At 43.0% G+C, this 21,856-nt stretch overlaps 1 protein-coding gene across 2 annotated transcripts in view; it reads left to right on the top strand.

The window, feature by feature from the left end:
* Positions 1-21,856, top strand: part of LOC106593528 (non-muscle caldesmon) — a 110,333-nt gene that overhangs the window by 45,682 nt on the left and 42,795 nt on the right. For both annotated transcript variants that reach the window (XM_045708676.1, XM_045708675.1), the window contains exon 2: positions 17,362-17,523. In XM_045708676.1, the coding sequence (XP_045564632.1) occupies positions 17,362-17,523 (162 nt within the window). The remainder of the gene's footprint in view (positions 1-17,361; positions 17,524-21,856) is intronic.

The raw sequence follows: 21,856 nt of genomic DNA, 5'->3' as shown, positions 1-21,856 counted from the left end.
CAGTCTATAGATTAATGCCACAGATATCAGAGTATAGATTAATGTCACAGATATCAGACTATAGATTAATGTCACAGATATCAGAGTACAGATTCATGTCACAGATATCAGACTATAGATTAATGTCACAGATATCAGACTATAGATTAATGTCACAGATATCAGACTATAGATTAATGTCACAGATATCAGAGTACAGATTAATGTCACAGATATCAGACTGCAGATTAATGTCACAGATATCAGACTATAGATTAAAGTCACAGATTTCAGACTATAGATTAATGCTACAAGTATCAGACTATAAATTAATGTCACAGATTTCAGACTATAGATTAATGTCACAGGCATCAGACTATAGATTAATGTCACAGATATCAGAGTACAGATTAATGTCACAGATATCAGACTATAGATTAATGTCACAGATATCAGACTATAGATTAATGTCACAGATATCAGACTATAGGTTAATGTCACAGATATCAGACTGTAGATTAATGTCACAGATATCAGACTATAGATTAATGTCACAGATATCTGACTATAGATTAATGTCACAGATATCTAACTATAGATTAATGTCACAGATATCAGACTATAGATTAATGTCACAGGTATCAGACTATAGATTAATGTCACAGGTATCAGACTATAGATTAATGTCACAGGTATCAGACTATAGGTTAATGTCACTGATATCAGACTATAGATTAATGTCACAGGTATCAAACTATAGATTAATGTCACAGATATCTGTGGCACCTCACTCACCAGACCTGCTTCTGATTATGATGCACTAGCACACAGTATGTACCAGAATCCAAACAGAATTTACTTTCTGCTCAGGGAATTGTTTGCATAGTGCATTTCGAATCAGGGAAAATTGTGTTTGAGTAAAGCAAAGAGACAGTTACAATTCAGAATCATAACAATGCCAATGCTGCAACTTCTTACACTTGAAGGGTGCTTCTTGTATTTTAAGTGCTTTGCTCATGATTGCTTGTTTCAAGTTTTTATTTTGTCCCGTATTGTGACAGAGACTTCAATGGCTTAACAATGCTAAAGCTAGATGACTAAAGCTATGTTTCATCATTGCAGTTCATTGACTCTCTACTGTTTATGTCCGTCTGTGAGGTTTGAGGTTGTTGCTATCTCACAAACAGGAGAGTGATTGATGGTAGTTGTGTTGCAGCCCCGGGGCTGTATCACTGCCTGTCTGGTTCAGTTGCTTTAGCCATCTGTGTCACTTAGTGATGACATCATCAAATTTACATTGAGGGTCTGGGTTCACAGCCTGGTGTCACGGACTAGACGTAGCATAGTAAATGTAAATCCGGGGAAAACTCAAATGAGTATGATATGTTACGTTTTGTTTGGTTACATAAGACAGATGGTTACTTAACGCAAAAACAAAAGTAAGGTTATTGGGTGGGGAGGATGGGGGAGGCATTGTTATTATTTGACCCTGCTGGTCATCTATGAACGTTTTAATAACTTGGCCATGTACTGTTATAATCTCCACCCAGCACAGCCAGAAGAGGACTGGCTTCCCCTCAGAGCCTGGTTCCTCTCTAGGTTTCTTCTTTGGTTCCCTGCTTTTCTAGGGAGTTTTTCCTAGCCACCATGCTTTTACATCTGCATTGCTTGTTGTTTGGGGTTTTAGGCTGGGTTTCTGTATAGCACTTTGTGACATCTGATGTTGTAAGAAGGGCTTTATAAATACATTTGATTGATGGATATAACGCGAACATCTAGCAACCCAAAGGTTGTGAGTTCGAATCTCATCAAGGACAACTTTAACTAATTAGCAACTTTTCAACTACTTGCTACTTTTTTAGCTACTTTGCATCTACTTAGCATGTTAGCTAATGCGAATTGTAATTCATAACATATCATACTAAATGGATTGTCTCAGGATTTACGTATAGAATAATACTAAATGCTCTGAGACCAGGTTGCAGCGGGTTCAATGGAGTCTTTTATGGCTGGAACTTCCCTAATGGAGATGACATCATCTGGGGGAGAAACACACGCGTGAACACACATACGCACACACACACACACCCTCCTGCCCCCTCCACCACCCCTCTCAATCTGTCTCCCAGACCTCGACTGCCTCAATCTCCCCCGAGCGGAAGAAGTGACACGCATCAAATAGATTTTTCCCGTCAAAACCCAGAGCACACATGTTATAACCCAGGGATGCACAAGTCATTATCTAGTATGAGAGAAAATGCTGATAGAAGGGAAAGTCTCAAAATGGAAAGGGTTGGGTAGAGTTGGAAAGGGTTGGGTAGAGTTGGAAAGGGTTGGAAAGGGATGGACAGGGTTGGAAAGGGTTGGGTAGAGTTGGAAAGGGTTGGAAAGGGATGGACAGGGTTGGAAAGGGTTGGGTAGAGTTGGAAAGGGTTGGAAAGGGATGGACAGGGTTGGAAAGGGTTGGGTAGAGTTGGAAAGGGTTGGAAAGGGATGGACAGGGTTGGAAAGGGTTGGGTAGAGTTGGAAAGGGTTGGAAAGGGATGGACGGGGTTGGAAAGGGTTGGGTAGAGTTGGAAAGGGTTGGAAAGGGATGGACGGTGTTGGAAAGGGTTGGGTAGAGTTGGAAAGGGTTGGAAAGGGATGGAAAGGTTTGGGTAGAGATGGAAAGGGTTGGAAAGGGATGGACGGGGTTGGAAAAGGTTACTATGAGTTGGGATATTGCTACAGACTTGGTTGTGGAAACAATATTGAGAAAGGGAAAGGTTGGTCTTCACAATATGCTTTCCTGTTCTCTTCTGTTCTCCCACAACCACATCTCAACTCTAGCTAGCATATGCTGCTACACTGATGTTTTTACACTAGGTGGACAAAACATTAGGAACATCTGCTCTTTCCATGACATAGAGTGACCAGGTGAATCCAGGTGAAAGCTATGATGATCCCTTATTGATATCACTTGTTAAATCTGCTTCAATCAGTGTAGATGAAGGGGAGGAGGCAGGTTAAACAATTATTTTTAAGCCTTGAGTCAATTGAGAAATGGATTATGTATGTGTGCCATTCAGAGGACAAGACAATAGATTGAAGTGCCTTTGAACGGGGTATGGTAGTAGGTGCCAGGTGCACCGGTTTGAGAACTACAACTCTGCTGTGTTTTTCACGCTCAACAGTTTTCCGTGTGTATCAAGAATGGTCCTCTACCCAAAGGACATCCAGCCAACTTGACAAAACTGTAGGAAGCATTAGAGTCAACATGCGCCAGCATCCCTGTGGAATGCTTTCGACACCTTGTAGAGTCCCTGCCCCGACGAATTGTGGCTGTTCTGAGGGCAAAAGGGGGACAACTCAATGTTAGGAAGGTGTTGCTAATGTTTTTTACCCTCAAACTCTCTTTTGGCAGTGATTGACCTCCTCCGGCCATAGAGAATAAATGGGTGGTGGTTTTTGTCAGTGTACACTGTACAGTACAGTCCTGGTGGCATTATGAGAGAGGTTTACACAGGCATTATGAGAGAGGTTTACTGAGATTAAAAGTGCAGTATGCAATAATTACTGCTTTTCATTTTAATTAGGATTAAGAACCCAAATTAACAAGGATTGTGGTTTTAAATGTTTAATACCTCTTGTTTGTCGTATTGTTCGGAGACTGAGACTGAGAGTTACCTCTAGTTGTTGTTGTGCTGGCCACTTCACACTTCCTGCTCAGACTGGCCAATCCCAGGCCAGATCCTCAGGTGACCTATTTCGGCTGGTGTGATCCTGAGGTGACCTAGGTTGGCTGATGTTTTTTCAGTAGCATACAGCTCTCTAACACAGTAAAGACCTTAGGGCTTATTTTGACTGAATAGAGTTATCAGAGTGACTGAATAGTGATATCAGAGTGACTAAATAGGGATATCAGAGTGACTGAATAGAGTTATCAGAGTGGCTGAATAGAGTTATCAGAGTGACTGAATATGTTATCAGAGTGACTGAATAGAGTTTTCAGAGTGACTGAATAGTGATATCAGAGTGACTGAATAGAGTTATCAGAGTGGCTGAATATAGTTATCAGAGTGACTGAATATAGTTATCAGAGTGACTGAATAGGGTTATCAGAGTGACTGAATATAGTTATCAGAGTGACTGAATATAGTTATCAGAGTGACTGAATATAGTTATCAGAGTGACTGAATAGGGTTATCAGAGTGACTGAATATAGTTATCAGAGTTACTGAATATAGTTATCAGAGTGACTGAATATAGTTATCAGAGTGACTGAATATAGTTATCAGAGTGACTGAATATAGTTATCAGAGTGACTGAATAGGGTTATCAGATTGACTAAATAGAGTTATCAGAGTTACTGAATATAGTTATCAGAGTGACTGAATATAGTTATCAGAGTGACTGAATAGGGTTATCAGAGTGACTGAATAGGGTTATCAGAGTGAATGAATATAGTTATCAGAGTGACTGAATAGAGTTATCAGAGTTACTGAATATAGTTATCAGAGTGACTGAATAGGGTTATCAGAGTGACTGAATATAGTTATCAGAGTGACTGAATAGAGTTATCAGAGTGACATTTGAATTTACATAATATGGCGGGAATGTCACAAGCCGAGAGAGGGTTCAGTTGACATTCTTGCTTCGAAGCTCAAAAGTATCCCGTAGATGTCACAATAGCCTCTAGCCAGGAAGCTAAGCATTGCAAACTATTCTACTAGCTAGCTACTAGCTAACGTTAAGCAGCCAAATCTTCATGCATCTACCATATTACACTTTTGAATAACGCAACAAATCGCAAGTGTCACGTCCTGGCCAGTATAAGGTTAATTGGTATTGTAGTTTGGTCAGGACGTGGCAGAGGGTATTCGTTTTATGTGGTTCGGGGTGGTGTGTTTGTTGAAGGGGCATTTGATTTAAGCATTCCGGGGTTTTTGGGCACTGTTTGGTTTTCATGTATTCTATGTTTAGTCTAGTGTGTCTGTTTCTATGTTTTGGTTAATTGGGGTTGGGACTCTCAGTTGAAGGCAGGTGTTGTCTATTTGCCTTTGATTGAGAGTCCCATATATTAGGGTGTGTTTGTGTTTGTTATTTGTGGGGAATTGTTGTGAGCACTGCCTTTTTTTTTGGTTTAGCCTGCTGCACTGTCATGTTGTGAGTCCTGTTCATGGTTTTGGTTTTCCAGTGGATACTTTACTTGTTTTGTTAATTAAAGAAACATGAGTGTACACACTTCCGCTGCGCCTTGGTCCGTCTCTCTCATGTATGACATTTTCAACGATGAGTACGACTTATTCTATGACAGCAAGCATGTTCAGACAATTTAAGGGTTTATTTTCTCATCTGTACAGTCATTACATTTTAGCTTCAAGACAAAAGCATATAGTCCCTGCTAGCTAAAGCTAACAACAGATCTTCATCAATTAACATTAGTGTATAAACAAATGAATGCCTACCCCTCTAATAGGAATATAAAGTACAGCAGGCCTACCTTACAGCATTACAACAAACCATGTTTCATTTTTTAACCCTCCTGCTGTGTTCCGGTCGAATTGGACCGATATACAAGTTTTCTCTCAGACAAATGTAGTTCATTTAATCTGATTGTCATAAGGTTTCATTACTTTGTCCACACAGGGCATCTGAACACACAAAATACATTTTGATGATTTTCATTACATTTTGGGTGTTTTATTTAACTTTTGTACACCTGTGGTGTTCCCGGGTCAAAGATGATCAGTCATTAGAAATGAATGGGTGAGACTACAATTAGTGTATAAAATTGAGCTCAGGCACATGCCCATTCATCAGATGGAGACACTTCCTCTCCCAGACCCCCACATGCATGTTTGTTTGAACACACACACACACACACACACACACACACACACACACACACACACACACACACACACACACACACACACACACACACACACACACACACACACACACACACACACACACACACACACACACACACACACACACACACACACCTCACTCCCCTTCTTGGCTTCCATGGTAACCCCTACCGGACCCTTTCCCCAGTAGAATCTTTCCCCCTACGGGAACCACACCTGTTGGCATTCTCACAAACAATCACAACATTATTTCAATAATATATAGAAGCTTTTCTCGCAGCTCTGGTATATAAAGCTTTTTTGAGGCCTTGCTCACAATTCATTCTGTGGCAGGACAATGACCAAACGATATACTTACTGTATGTGAGGCTCTTGATCATGTCTTTGATCATGACACTGGTGAGGAGGAGAGAGTCCTTGTTAAACTTTGACACAAAATAGTCTGTGATAAATAGCACAACATGTTTCATCTGAGTATTTGTTATAGTCAAAATAATCCATACATTACGCTTTTTTTTACTCAAAAACAAGTTGTATGAGCTCAGGTCAATGAGGCCTACAGGCCATAAATAGCAAATAGAAGTTCAAAGCTTATGTTCACAAGAACTTAAGTTGATAAAAGGTTCTAACACAACATTAGGTGATAATATATGTATTATTATGGGTTTATAATCAGCTATAATGGGGCGGTCATTTTGGACCGGAAACACAGAATGAATTAACATGAAACGAACACAACAGGAGGGTTAATATCATGTAAATTCTTAGGCTGCATGTGGGAAAAGCTAATTGGGACTGAAAACATGGGTATAATTCACAGGGGATTTGAGATGTTGAGTTGTTTTATATGGAAGCCCATTACTGCCACCCAAAAATAAAATACATTTAGATCATACATAGGTTCTGTTTCTTCATTTGTAGAATTGTGTGGCAAATTCAATCTCTCCACATTGCAGAGATCAGCCCAACAGGGCTGCCAGAAAACTGGTGGCAAGCTGGCATTTGCCCCAGCATTTTGGATTTGGTTTAAGGCCAGGCACAACATGTTAAAAATGACATTTTTGTACTTATGCATTTTGATATTTTGTTGATATTTTGGTCTATTGATATTAGTATTTTCAAAAAGTACAAATAAAATATCAAAAAGTTGATGAAAATGTATATTTTCGTTAGTTTAACATACTATCACCATCAAAATGTAGTAAATTGTAAACACATTTAAATGGATATACATTCATAATTTGAAAGCTCACTACATTGAAACACACACAAAATTTAAAAGCTCATTTCATAAATAATGTTACAAACTGTATTATATCTAGTAACTTACTTTGAAGAGATGGTGATTGGGTCTAAATACGTATTTAGCGTTTGGTAGTCTAAATTCCGTGTCTTTGTCTTTAACTGCCATTTCCTGAAAGTCATACTCCTCCCACACATCAAACTCATTTTCCTCAGAAGCGTCTGCATTCAACACATTGTGGTTATGCTTAGATGTATTCTCCTGACTTGTGCATAGGGAATTGTTGATATGTTGTCCCAAAAATGATAGTTACATTTTCTTCAAAGAAAAGTGCTAATAATGCATTTTACTGCCTTTCTTTAGTATTTTCACAGATTGAAAGATGAAAAAAAGTTCCTCTCACCATGCTGCAATTCATAATTGGATACGTTAGATTTGTGTATAAAATCCATGTTCAGTTCCATTTCCTGATTCATATCAATCGGAATGGATTTACAGATTTGATTTGAAGTACTTCTTGATTCTCATCAAGCGTCCTTATTGGTTCTCCTGTGTGTTTAAAATGAGAAACATCCCAATAGGAGCAGTTTCTCACATTCTCGCCAGGCCCCCTATAGTTTCTCTTTATTTGCCGACCCAAAGAGAGAACAGCAAAGCACGGGTTCATTACATTAGAGGCAACTGAGCTCCAATATAAACCAGAGGTTTGGCAGCTCTGTCCTCTGAGGTCTACATACCAATTATATTGGAAATGAGCATGGTGGGCTTTGATGTGATTTAATGATAAACAATCTTAAAACAGTAGAAAGAGATTTTATGCAGTATATATATTTGCATGACAGTCAGTCTAGTCTATGGATGGAAATCAATTCTTCATTTGATTGATTTAGAAACAAATTGTTTTTTTACAACTGCTTTAAACAAGTTTTCAAAACTGTCTCCTTTTTTCTCAAAACTCTCAAATTCCCAAAACTGCACACACAAAATGCAAAATGCCTCATCTCCTTCAAAATGTAACACTGCATTCAAAATGCCATAAACACATGTCAGAATGAAGCATTTGCATCAAATGACAAACACTGCTTTCATAATAGTACATTTTTGGATATACCATGTAAACACTGTTGTTCTAAATCTAAAGCTCTTTGGTCTTTCATAGGCTTATATCTACATTTCAATACAATGTTCTACAGTGAAAGTAATCTGCTGAGAGGGGTAACAAGTACACTGTAAACACCAATGCAATGTAGAAACAGAAAATATTTATTAGGCCAAACATTACTGTTGTATACAGTAGCATACAACAAAACCATAAACATATGTAAACCAAAAGTATATTCTTTAGAATACAGTAAAGAACACAATTATGTGTGCGGGGTCCTGGGTGGGGCAGTCACCAGTGCTAAGCTACGCTTCATCTCTTCTCCGGGCTGGGTCTGGCCACAATACTTCATCCACATCACAAGATACGTTTTCTCTTGCCAAACATCGAGGGAAGTATCTCCTAGCATGGCGTATCCAACCTTGGACAGAGGCAACCTTCATGTCCCCACATGCGTCCTCCATTGTCCGGAGAAGCGATATGCGGGCATAGGGTTGGCGATCATACACTTTCCAGCGCCAGGCTGAGAAGAATTCCTCTATGGGATTTAGAAACGGTGAATATGGGGGTAGGTACAAAACTACAAATTGTGGATGGGTGGCAAACCAGTTTTGGACCAGAACAGCCCAGTGAAAACTAACATTGTCCCATAAAACCACAAATCTCGCAGGCTCCTGATCTGGATCAGGGACAAGCATTGTGTAAATTGCATCCAGAAAAGGGAGCATATGGCTGGTGTTGTACGGACCCAGTGTGGCATTGTGATGGAGGACCCCGTTTTGAGTGATGGCAGCACAGTTATATTACCCCCACGCTGTCCAGGGACATTGGTAATTGCCCTCTGTTCTATTACATTTCTTCCGCGGTGCCTGGTTTTGGTGAGATTGAAGCCAACCTCATCCACATAAATAAATTGATGGCGAATTACATGGGCATCCAATACTCTCTGTAACAGACAAAAGGATATACAAATGAGTAAATATGGTATGTCTGAAGTACTGGAAGTAGTGATGCATACATACCTCTACAAAGTCATGTCGCATATTCTTGACTGTCAGAGTTTCTCTCAAATGGCACCTTGTAAAGTTGTTTCATCGTCACTCGGTGCCGTTGGAGGATGCGTTGTATGGTCGACAGGCTTACAGCATTGATGTTGTTAAATATGGTGTCATTATTCAAGATATGCTCTCTTATCGCTCGAATCCTAATTGCATTGTTGGCCAAAACCATATTTATAATTGCAGTGTCTTGTAGATCTGTAAACAAGCGTCCTCGTCCTCCATGATGTCTTTGCCTTTCCACTCTTTACAGAATTCAAACAGTATGTGTTCAGCATAGGAACTGTAAACATTGTACACAAAAATGTAGTACAGCATGATAACCAACCTCATTCATTCAATGCAGTGCAGTAAATGGATGGCTTAGAGTTACAAATGTTTATGCAATACTATGCAGTCATACGTATTTTACAGTACATTACTGTAATGCTAAAATAGTCATTAGATAGTTGCATACCTGTTCTCATTTCTGAAGGTTCGAATTATGGACGCCACTGTAAATCGACTCAAGTTGGGCTGGACTCTTAGTCCAGCCTCTCTCATGGTCAAACCGTGGTTGATCACAAGTGTTGCCCTAATCTCATCAGAGATGGCTCTCCTTCCTTCTCTTCTTTGCCCTCGTCCTCTTCTTCCTCCTACTCCAACTCTTCGTCTTTGTCCTCGTTGTTGTTGTCCCCTGCCTCTCCCTCCTACTCCTCTTGCTCTCTGTCCATTGTTGGCATCCATTGTTCAAAACAGGTGATCTGACCTTTGACCTATTTATAGGCCTATACTACAGTAAAGCAGTGATTGGTTAGTGATCAGTTAAGCAATTAGTGTTTGCACATGTGAGGAGTGTGTGTGACCTGGTGAATAAGTGTAGCATTTTGATAGGTTGTGTTTGGAAAAGCAAAGCAAGTCACTTCCTGTTAGATTTTTGTGTTTTAGGTAGAGAATTGTGTGTAGTGTTTTGAAAAAAGTGTTTTATGTAATTGACAACTGAGTCAAAGGCTGAGAAATAGCTTATGGTTTTGGATATTTGGTGTGTAGTTTTACACTTTGAGTGAGAGGTTTCAAAAATCGTGTGACATGAAGGGATTTTGTGTGTAAGAAGTTGGAAAAAACTGTAAAGAACATTTCCCCCTGGTCAAGATGAGTCAGTTCTTTCATTTATTTTCTGAAATAGTTTAGGAAACAAAATGGCTGATTTGACATGAATGTTTCCATTGTGGTGAATTATAAGCCATTGTTGAGGACTGTCAGTCGCTGTGTTGGCTCCACTTACAGTAAGAATGGAGAGGAAATGATGGATCCTAGGAGTGTGTGTGTGTGTGTGTGTGTGTGTGTGTGTGTGTGTGTGTGTGTGTGTGTGTGTGTGTGTGTGTGTGTGTGTGTGTGTGTGTGTGTGTGTGTGTGTGTGTGTGTGTATGTGTGTATATGTATGGCTCTCCTGTGTGGAGTTCATACCAGGACAAGAAACTCCTCCTTGACCCACTCCAACCTCTGGCATCCTCCTCTTCAGTCCTCCTGACCATAACACCTCTCCAGAGTCTCTTTTCTCCCTCCCTCCCTCCCTCCCTCCCTCCCTCCCTCCCTCCCTCCCCTAACTCTCAACCTACTCACCCCCCTCCCTCCCTCCTCTCTCCTCTGCCTCTCGACCTACTCACCCCCTCTCTCTGCCTCCCTCCCTCCCTCCTTCCTCTCTCCTCTGCCTCTCGTCCTACTCACCACCTCCCTCTGCCTCCCTCCCTCCTTCCCTCCTCTCTCCTCTGCCTCTCGACCTACTCACCCCCCCTCTCTGCCTCTATTCCTCTATTTTAAATGCAGCGGAGGAGGCATGGCTATGAGCTAATGGCGTGGCTGGAATACAGGACGAATGAGGGAGGATGAAGTTCAGTGTGTTGAAGACGGCTAGCTGCAACTCAGAAACTCTAATAGCGGCAACAGTCATGACCTGGTTAGTTAGTAGGTTACAGTAGGGTTAGTTATCTGTCAGGTGACCTGGTTAGTTAGTAGGGTTACAGTAGAGTTATCTGTTAGGTGAGATGGTTAGTTAGTAGGTTACAGTAGAGTTATCTGTTAGGTGACCTGGTTAGTTAGTAGGGTTACAGTAGAGTTATCTGTTAGGTGACCTGGTTAGTTAGTAGGGTTACAGTAGAGTTATCTGTTAGGTGAGATGGTTAGTTAGTAGGGTTACGGTAGAGTTATCTGTCAGGTGACCTGGTTAGTTAGTAGGGTTACAGTAGAGTTATCTGTCAGGTGACCTGGTTAGTTAGTAGGGTTACAGTAGAGTTATCTGTTAGGTGACCTGGTTAGTTAGTAGGGTTACAGTAGAGTTATCTGTCAGGTGACCTGGTTAGTTAGTAGGGTTACAGTAGAGTTATCTGTCAGGTGACCTGGTTAGTTAGTAGGGTTACAGTAGAGTTATCTGTCAGGTGAGTTGGTTAGTTAGTAGGGTCACAGTAGAGTTATCTGTCAGGTCCTGGTTAGTTAGTAGGTTACAGTAGAGTTATCTGTCAGGTGACCTGGTTAGTTAGTATGGTCACAGTAGAGTTATCTGTCAGGTGACCTGGTTAGTTAGTAGGGTTACAGTAGAGTTATCTGTCAGGTCCTGGTTAGTTAGTAGGTTACAGTAGAGTTTTCTGTTAGGTGACCTGGTTAGTTAGTAGGGTTACAGTAGAGTTATCTGTCAGGTGAGATGGTTAGTTAGTAGGGTTACAGTAGAGTTATCTGTCAGGTGACCTGGTTAGTTAGTAGGGTTACAGTAGAGTTATCTGTTAGGTGAGATGGTTAGTTAGTAGGTTACAGTAGAGTTATCTGTCAGGTGACCTGGTTAGTTAGTAGGGTCACAGTAGAGTTATCTGTCAGGTGACCTGGTTAGTTAGTAGGGTCACAGTAGAGTTATCTGTCAGGTGACCTGGTTAGTTAGTAGGGTCACAGTAGAGTTATCTGTCAGGTCCTGGTTAGTTAGTAGGTTACAGTAGAGTTATCTGTTAGGTGACCTGGTTAGTTAGTAGGGTTACAGTAGAGTTATCTGTCAGGTGACCTGGTTAGTTAGTAGGGTCACAGTAGAGTTATCTGTCAGGTGACCTGGTTAGTTAGTAGGGTCACAGTAGAGTTATCTGTTAGGTGAGATGGTTAGTTAGTAGGGTTACAGTAGAGTTATCTGTCAGGTGACCTGGTTAGTTAGTAGGGTCACAGTAGAGTTATCTGTTAGGTGAGATGGTTAGTTAGTAGGGTTACAGTAGAGTTATCTGTCAGGTGACCTGGTTAGTTAGTAGGGTCACAGTAGAGTTATCTGTTAGGTGAGATGGTTAGTTAGTAGGGTTACAGTAGAGTTATCTGTCAGGTGACCTGGTTAGTTAGTAGGGTCACAGTAGAGTTATCTGTTAGGTGAGATGGTTAAAATGTAATTATATTTTACGAGACCAAAGAGAGAGAACACTGAGGGATTCAACTCATTGGTTTTAATCCCATTTTGCCACGTGGCTCTGTTTTTAGAGGATTATGGGTAATGCTAAATGTTTACACTTGATGATTATTTTACACAGTGTTGTGTGCATGTTTGGAGAAAGAAAAGTATACTTCTATATCAGTATTAAGCAGCTTGTCCTCATGAGGTGTAATGGATCGTGATAAACTGATATTAAAACCGGGAGGCAAAATGACGTTCAATGATGGTACGAACTGTTCCCACATTTCCAACTGTTGGTGGTAGAGGCAAATAAAGAAATAAAGACTTTTTTTGAAAACCTCTATTTACTGTTGTTGAAATGTGTTAAAATGGCAAATGAATAGATAGATACATCAATGTTAAACATTGAAATTCTTCAGAAGAAGTGATCTAATTCTGCACTAGACAGGATGTGAAACTGTCACGCCCTGACCTGAGAGAGAGGGTTTGTTTCTCTATGTGGTTAGGTCAGGGTGTAGGGTGGGCATTCTATGTCGTTGGATTTCTTTGTTTTGGGTCGAGTATGGTTCCTAATCAGAGGCAGCTGTCTATCGTTGTCTCTGATTAGGAATCATACTTAGGCAGCCTGTTCCCCACCTGTGTTTGTGGGTTATTGTTATTTCTGTGTGTATACGGCACAGTGCGTTACGTTTCTTGCTGCGTACCTGTTTATTGTTTTGGTTTCCTTCAATAAAGATGTGGAATTATCGGCACGCTGCGCCTTGGCTCCTATATGACAGAGAATTTGAAGATTCAGAACGTGACAGAATAACCCACCACAAGAAGGCCAAGCAGCGTGCGCTGACTGGGAGGACGAGCTGGACCGGGGAGAATCAATGACAGAAGCCCGAAAGGCAGCGCCAAAACATTTTTTTGGGGGGGGCACATGGGGAGATTGGCGAGGTCGGGGTTGAGACCTGAGCCAACTCCCTGTGCTTACCGTGGGGAGCGAGTGACCGAGTGACCGAGCGCGGTCACAGCCCGGTGCACTCAGTGCAAGCTCCTCACAGTTGCCGTGCTGGAGTTGGCCGTCAGCCAGGAAGAAGTGCGCCGGCTCAGCGTGTCTGGTCTCCAGTGCGTCTCTACGGCCCAGGTTATCCTGCGTCTGCTCTACGCACGGTACCCCCCGTTCACCAGCGCAGCAGAGTTCGTCCTGTGCCAGCGTCCTGCCCTTGCTGGGCTACAGTGACCATCCAGCTAGGACGGGGTGTGCCAGCCCTGAGCTCCAGACCTCCGGTGCACCTCCACGGCCCAGTGTGCCCTGTGCCTGCTCTGCGCACCCAGTCTCCTGTGCGTCTCCCCAGTCTGGTGAGACCGGTTCCAGCTCCCCGTAGGAAGCCTCCAGTGATGATCCATGGCCCGGAGCCTGTAGGGATGATCCATGGCACGAAGCCTCCAGTGATGATCCATGGCCCGGAGCCTGTAGGGATGATCCATGGCACAAAGCCTCCAGTGATGATCCATGGCCCGGAGCCTGTAGGGATGATCCATGGCACGAAGCCTCCAGTGATATTCCATGCCCGGAGCCTCCAGTGATGATCCATGTCGCGGAACCAGTAGGGATGATCCATGGCACGGAGCCTGCAGCGTGGGTCCCCGGTCCGGAACCTACAGAGACGCTCTCCGGTCCGGAGCCTCCAGCGATGCTCCCCAGTCAGGAGCCTCCAGCGATGCTCCTCAGGCCGGAGCCTCCAGCGGCGCTCTGCAGCCCGGAGTCTTCGGTGACGGTCTGCAGCCTGGAGTCTTCGGCGATGGTCTGCAGCCCGGAGTCTTCAGTGGTGGTCGGCAGTTCAGAGCCTCCGGCGCTGATCCACGGTCTGGTTCCTCCGGCGACACAGAAGCGGGGGGATCAGCGGTCGGTGTGGGGGCTACGCCCCAAACCAGAGCCGCCGCCAAGTATAGATGCCCAACCGGACACTCCCCTATAGGTTCAGGTTTGCGGCCGAGAGTCTGCACCTTTGGGGGGGGGGTACTGTCACGCCCTGACCTGAGAGAGAGGGTTTGTTTCTCTATGTGGTTAGGTCAGGGTGTGGGGTGGGCATTCTAGGTTTTTGTATTTCTTTGTTTTGGGCAGTGTATGGTTCCTAATCAGAGGCAGCTGTCTATCGTTGTCTCTGATTAGGAATCATACTTAGGCAGCCTTTCCCCACCTGTGTTTGTGGGTTATTGATATTTCTGTGTGTGTATGGCACAGTGCGTTACGTTTCTTGCTGCGTACCTGTTTATTGTTTTGGTTTCGGTTTCCCTGAAATAGTGTTTTCAACCTTTTCTGTTAGTGCTCCCAGACCCTGGCAAAGTGTTGCACAACACTTGGTTAACTGGTGTTCCAACACACCATGTCATGTTTCAGAACATCTCAGGATGATGTGTTGCAATACTCCAGCAAAGTTAAAGTTTCTTTTCCTTCTTGTTGGTGGCAGCTCAGTTGTCACTAGTTTTGGTGTTACGAAGCACTTCATTTTAACAGTTTGATTCTCTAGTGCTTCTTCTTCATGTATGTGAACTGTGGTGTATAGATATTGGTGTATCCTCATTATATCATTGAGAAGTTTCTGGACACCTTCCTGCTCCCAATACACTCTTTGTCAGTGCTATTCCAAGATGGCCTCCGCAGAGACCCATGTGTTTAGTGCAGATGTAAACACAGAGACAGTTTGGTGTTGCTGTTGTTGGATGGCCAGCACTAGTCCCTGAACAGACACGCACTTCCCACATCTGGTTTTGTCATTGTAAAGAAAAGCTATTTGGTGGTAGATCTGTACCTGTTTCCTGGTCTGACCGACTGCTACTTTGTGGACACTACGTTTAAGTGTGATAAATGACATGAGCTATGTCCTCCTATTTATCTCCTGTTTAGTGTTTCCTGTGTAATATTTTGTTATATTAGATGAACATGTTTAATTGAGCTCATTTGTGACTTTACATCTCTATAGAGCTGACTAGTTGTTAGAGCGTTGGGGCCAGTCACCGAAAAGTTGCTGGATCGAATCCCCGAGCTGACAAGGGTAAAAATCTGTCGTTCTGCCCGTGAACAAGACAGTTAACCCATTGTTCCCCGGGGCGCTGAAGACGTGGATGTCGATTAAGGCAGCCCCAGCACCTCTCTGATTCAGAGGGGTTGGGTTAAATGCTGAAGACACATTTCAGTTGAAGGCATTCAGTTGTATAACTGACTAGGTATCCCCCTTTTCCCTTTCCGTAATAGACCTGTAGGAGAAAGATACAACTTCCACAGACATTGTTTCACCTGACTACACAATATGTGTACCAGACGCGCTCCAACGGAAAGAAACCTTGCCTGAGACCTGTTAGTTGTCAGAGGGAATAATTAGCCTTTAGCTCAGTTGGCTAACACAGTTTTGAGTCATACAGATGACCTGGGTTTGATAACTGTTAACTTCCCGTTCAGTTATGTGTTTCTCACGTGTATCTTTCTATCTCACCAGTATCTGGGTAGTGAATGTGTGTTTCCCACTCAGATATCCTCTGGTTTTCACTTTGTTCCTCTCACTTGTACCTCACCAGTAGGAGGGAAAATGTTTGTAGACTTCCTGTGTGTTTCTCACTCTGTCCATATGCAAACAAAATATAATATATAATAAATCAAATTAAATCAAAATGTATTTGTCACATACACATGGTTAGCAGATGTCAATGCGGGTGTAGCGAAATGCTTGACGCTTCTAGTTCCGACCATGCAGTAATATCTAACAAGTAATCTAACCTAACAATTTCACAACAACTACCTTTGTTGGAATGAATACGTATATGTACATAAAAATACATGAATGAGCGATGGCCGAACGGCATAGGCAAGAGGCAGTAGATGGTATAGAGTACAGTATATACATATGAGATGAGTAATGTAGGGTATGTAAACATTATATGAAGTGGCATTGTTTAAAGTGGCTAGTAATACATTACATCAAGATGGCAAGATGCAGTAGATGGTATAGAGTACAGTATATACATATGAGATGAGTAATGTAGGGTATGTAAACATTATATAAAGTGGCATTGTTTAAAGTGGCTAGTGATACATTTATTACATCCATTTTTCCATTACTTAAGTGGCTAGAGTTGAGTCAGTATGTTGGCAGCAGCCACTCAATGTTAGTGATGGCTGTTTAACAGTCTCATGGCCTTGAGATAGAAGCTGTTTTTCAGTCTTTTGGTCCCCGCTTTGATGCACCTGTACTGACCTCTCCTTCTGGATGATAGCGGTGTGAACAGGCAGTGGCTCGGGTGGTTGTTGTCCTTGATGATCTTTTTGGCTTTCCTGTGACATCGGGTGGTGTAGGTGTCCTGGAGAGCAGATAGTTTTCCCCCGGTGATGCGTTGTGCAGACCACACCACCCTCTGAAGAGCCTTATGGTTGTGGGCGGAGCAGTTGCCGTACCAGGCGGTGATACAGCCCGACAGGATGCTCTCGATTGTGCATCTGTAAAAGTTTGTGAGTGTTTTTGGTGACAGGCCGAATTTCTTCAGCCTTCTGTCTGTGTGGGTGGACCATTTCAGTTTGTCCGTGATGTGTACGCCGAGGAACTTAAAACTTTCCACCCTCTCCACTACTGTCCCGTCGATGTGGCTAGGGGGCCGCTCCCTCTGCTGTTTCCTGAAGTCCACGATCATAATAAAATATAACAGGTCTGATTATTTTTATATTCTCTTTCACTGTCTCTGTGTTCCAGGGTGACGGCCCAGCGCAGTATTGAGGATGCTGAGGAGATAGAGCGGGAACGACGACGGAGGGCCAGGGAGAGACAGGGAGACCAGGTCCCCCACACCCACACTGGCCCAGCCAGCACCACCAGCCCCACACCAGACAATGGGCTCCAGGAGCTATATCCATTGTAAGTCACAAAGCTGAATGGAGGCTAACAGCTGTAGAAACATACTGCTCTGGTTATCATAGACTGGACTAGCGTGTAAGACGAGACATCCCACACCAGTCTTGTTGTCATCGGTAGCAGCTGAGTAGCTCAAGTCATGTTTGTAACGCATGATGTGAACTGCTTATTGTAGTGGCGCAGCGGTCTAAGGTACTGCATCTCAGTGCTAGAGGCGTCACTACAGACCCTGGTTCAACGGTCTAAGGTACTGCATCTCAGTTCTAGAGGCGTCACTACAGACCCTGGTTCAACGGTCTAAGGTACTGCATCTCAGTGCTAGAGGCGTCACTACAGACACCCTGGTTCAACGGTCTAAGGTACTGCATCTCAGTGCTAGAGGCGTCACTACAGACCCTGGTTCAGCGGTCTAAGGTACTGCATCTCAGTGCTAGAGGCGTCACTACAGACCCTGGTTCAGCGGTCTAAGGTACTGCATCTCAGTGCTAGAGGCGTCACTACAGACCCTGGTTCAACGGTCTAAGGCACTACATCTCAGTGCTAGAGGCGTCACTACAGACACCCTGGTTCAACGGTCTAAGGCACTGCATCTCAGTGCTAGAGGCATCACTACAGACACCCTGGTTCGATCTTGGGCTGTATCACAACCCAGCCGTGATTGGGAGTCCCATATGACAGGGCACGATTGGCCCAGCTTCGTCCGGGTTAGGGTTTGGCCGGGGTAGGCTGTCATTGTAAATAAGAATTTGTTCTTAACTGACTTGCCTAGTTAAATTAAGGTTAAATAAAAAAATATAAAAAATAGAAACGTCTCAATGGTGTTGAATAGACTGTAGGTAGTCTGACTGACGTCTCAATGGTGTTGAATAGACTGTAGGTAGTCTGACTGACATCTCAATGGTGTTGAATAGACTGTAGGTAGTCTGACTGACGTCTCAATGGTGTTGAATAGACTGTAGGTAGTCTGACTGATGTCTCAATGGTGTTGAATAGACTGTAGGTAGTCTGACTGACATCTCAATGGTGTTGAATAGACTGTAGGTAGTCTGACTGATGTCTCAATGGTGTTGAATAGACTGTAGGTAGTCTGACTGACGTCTCAATGGTGTTGAATAGACTGTAGGTAGTCTCACTGATGTCTCAATGGTGTTGAATAGACTGTAGGTAGTCTGACTGACGTCTCAATGGTGTTGAATAGACTGTAGGTAGTCTGACTGATGTCTCAATGGTGTTGAATAGACTGTAGGTAGTCTGACTGACGTCTCAATGGTGTTGAATAGACTGTAGGTAGTCTCACTGACGTCTCAATGGTGCTGAATAGACTGTAGGTAGTCTGACTGATGTCTCAATGGTGTTGAATAGACTGTAGGTAGTCTGACTGACGTCTCAATGGTGTTGAATAGACTGTAGGTAGTCTGACTGACGTCTCAATGGTGTTGAATAGACTGTAGGTAGTCTGACTGATGTCTCAATGGTGTTGAATAGACTGTAGGTAGTCTGACTGACGTCTCAATGGTGTTGAATAGACTGTAGGTAGTCTGACTGATGTCTCAATGGTGTTGAATAGACTGTAGGTAGTCTGACTGATGTCTCAATGGTGTTGAATAGACTGTAGGTAGTCTGACTGATGTCTCAATGGTGTTGAATAGACTGTAGGTAGTCTGACTGATGTCTCAATGGTGTTGAATAGACTGTAGGTAGTCTGACTGACATCTCAATGGTGTTGAATAGACTGTAGGTAGTCTGACTGATGTCTCAATGGTGTTGAATAGACTGTAGGTAGTCTGACTGATGTCTCAATGGTGTTGAATAGACTGTAGGTAGTCTGACTGACGTCTCAATGGTGTTGAATAGACTGTAGGTAGTCTGACTGATGTCTCAATGGTGTTGAATAGACTGTAGGTAGTCTGACTGACGTCTCAATGGTGTTGAATAGACTGTAGGTAGTCTGACTGATGTCTCAATGGTGTTGAATAGACTGTAGGTAGTCTGACTGATGTCTCAATGGTGTTGAATAGACTGTAGGTAGTCTGACTGATGTCTCAATGGTGTTGAATAGACTGTAGGTAGTCTGACTGATGTCTCAATGGTGTTGAATAGACTGTAGGTAGTCTGACTGATGTCTCAATGGTGTTGAATAGACTGTAGGTAGTCTGACTGACATCTCAATGGTGTTGAATAGACTGTAGGTAGTCTGACTGACGTCTCAATGGTGTTGAATAGACTGTAGGTAGTCTGACTGATGTCTCAATGGTGTTGAATAGACTGTAGGTAGTCTGACGTCTCAATGGTGTTGAATAGACTGTAGGTAGTCTGACTGATGTCTCAATGGTGTTGAATAGACTGTAGGTAGTCTGACTGATGTCTCAATGGTGTTGAATAGACTGTAGGTAGTCTGACTGATGTCTCAATGGTGTTGAATAGACTGTAGGTAGTCTCACTGATGTCTCAATGGTGTTGAATAGACTGTAGGTAGTCTGACTGACGTCTCAATGGTGTTGAATAGACTGTAGGTAGTCTGACTGACGTCTCAATGGTGTTGAATAGACTGTAGGTAGTCTGACTGACGTCTCAATGGTGTTGAATAGACTGTAGGTAGTCTGACTGATGTCTCAATGGTGTTGAATAGACTGTAGGTAGTCTGACTGATGTCTCAATGGTGTTGAATAGACTGTAGGTAGTCTGACTGACATCTCAATGGTGTTGAATAGACTGTAGGTAGTCTGACTGACGTCTCAATGGTGTTGAATAGACTGTAGGTAGTCTGACTGATGTCTCAATGGTGTTGAATAGACTGTAGGTAGTCTGACTGACATCTCAATGGTGTTGAATAGACTGTAGGTAGTCTGACTGACGTCTCAATGGTGTTGAATAGACTGTAGGTAGTCTGACTGATGTCTCAATGGTGTTGAATAGACTGTAGGTAGTCTGACTGATGTCTCAATGGTGTTGAATAGACTGTAGGTAGTCTGACTGACGTCTCAATGGTGTTGAATAGACTGTAGGTAGTCTGACTGACATCTCAATGGTGTTGAATAGACTGTAGGTAGTCTCACTGATGTCTCAATGGTGTTGAATAGACTGTAGGTAGTCTGACTGATGTCTCAATGGTGTTGAATAGACTGTAGGTAGTCTGACTGACATCTCAATGGTGTTGAATAGACTGTAGGTAGTCTGACTGATGTCTCAATGGTGTTGAATAGACTGTAGGTAGTCTGACTGACGTCTCAATGGTGTTGAATAGACTGTAGGTAGTCTGACTGATGTCTCAATGGTGTTGAATAGACTGTAGGTAGTCTGACTGACGTCTCAATGGTGTTGAATAGACTGTAGGTAGTCTGACTGACATCTCAATGGTGTTGAATAGACTGTAGGTAGTCTCACTGATGTCTCAATGGTGTTGAATAGACTGTAGGTAGTCTGACTGACGTCTCAATGGTGTTGAATAGACTGTAGGTAGTCTGACTGATGTCTCAATGGTGTTGAATAGACTGTAGGTAGTCTGACTGATGTCTCAATGGTGTTGAATAGACTGTAGGTAGTCTGACTGACATCTCAATGGTGTTGAATAGACTGTAGGTAGTCTGACTGACGTCTCAATGGTGTTGAATAGACTGTAGGTAGTCTGACTGACATCTCAATGGTGTTGAATAGACTGTAGGTAGTCTGACTGACATCTCAATGGTGTTGAATAGACTGTAGGGAAACAAGACAACATTCGCTAGCATTCGCTAATGAAGTGCTGTCACGTATCCTACCAGGGCTTACAGTATATGGACCTGGGCTGTGTCTCAATGGACCTGGGTTGTGTCTCAATGGACCTGGGTTGTGTCCCAAATGGCTCCCTATTCACTATATAGTGTACAGGTTTAACCAGAGCCCTTGGGGAATAGGCTGCTATTTGGGAGGCAGGCTTCAGTCTGCTGTGCTATTGGTTTTAAATGCCCTGTCAGTGTTGATGTGTACTATTCTAGATATGAAGGGAGAGACACTGTTCTACCCAGGGGAAGGCATTGAGCTGATCAGGAAAGGAGTTAACATTGCTCATCTACTGTTAGGCCTTACATAGTGAGTGTGTGAGTGTGTGAGTGTGTGAGTGTGTGAGTGTGTGAGTGTGTGAGTGTGTGAGTGAGTGAGTGAGTGAGTGAGTGAGTGAGTGAGTGAGTGAGTGAGTGAGTGAGTGAGTGAGTGAGTGAGTGAGTGAGTGAGTGAGTGAGTGAGTGAGTGAGTGTGTGAGCCATTTTCCTCCACAACACAGGCCTATTGTATTGAATGAATGGTTTCCTCTTAAAGACGTGTGGTAGTTTAGGCTATTACTTCTTGTTCCCTTGGTTAC

The sequence above is a fragment of the Salmo salar genome, chromosome ssa26 (assembly GCF_905237065.1).
Source record: "Salmo salar chromosome ssa26, Ssal_v3.1, whole genome shotgun sequence".
In the NCBI taxonomy this organism is placed as follows: domain Eukaryota; kingdom Metazoa; phylum Chordata; class Actinopteri; order Salmoniformes; family Salmonidae; genus Salmo; species Salmo salar.
Note: the sequence above shows the minus strand (reverse complement) of the source record. Positions and strands in the feature narration are given on the sequence as shown.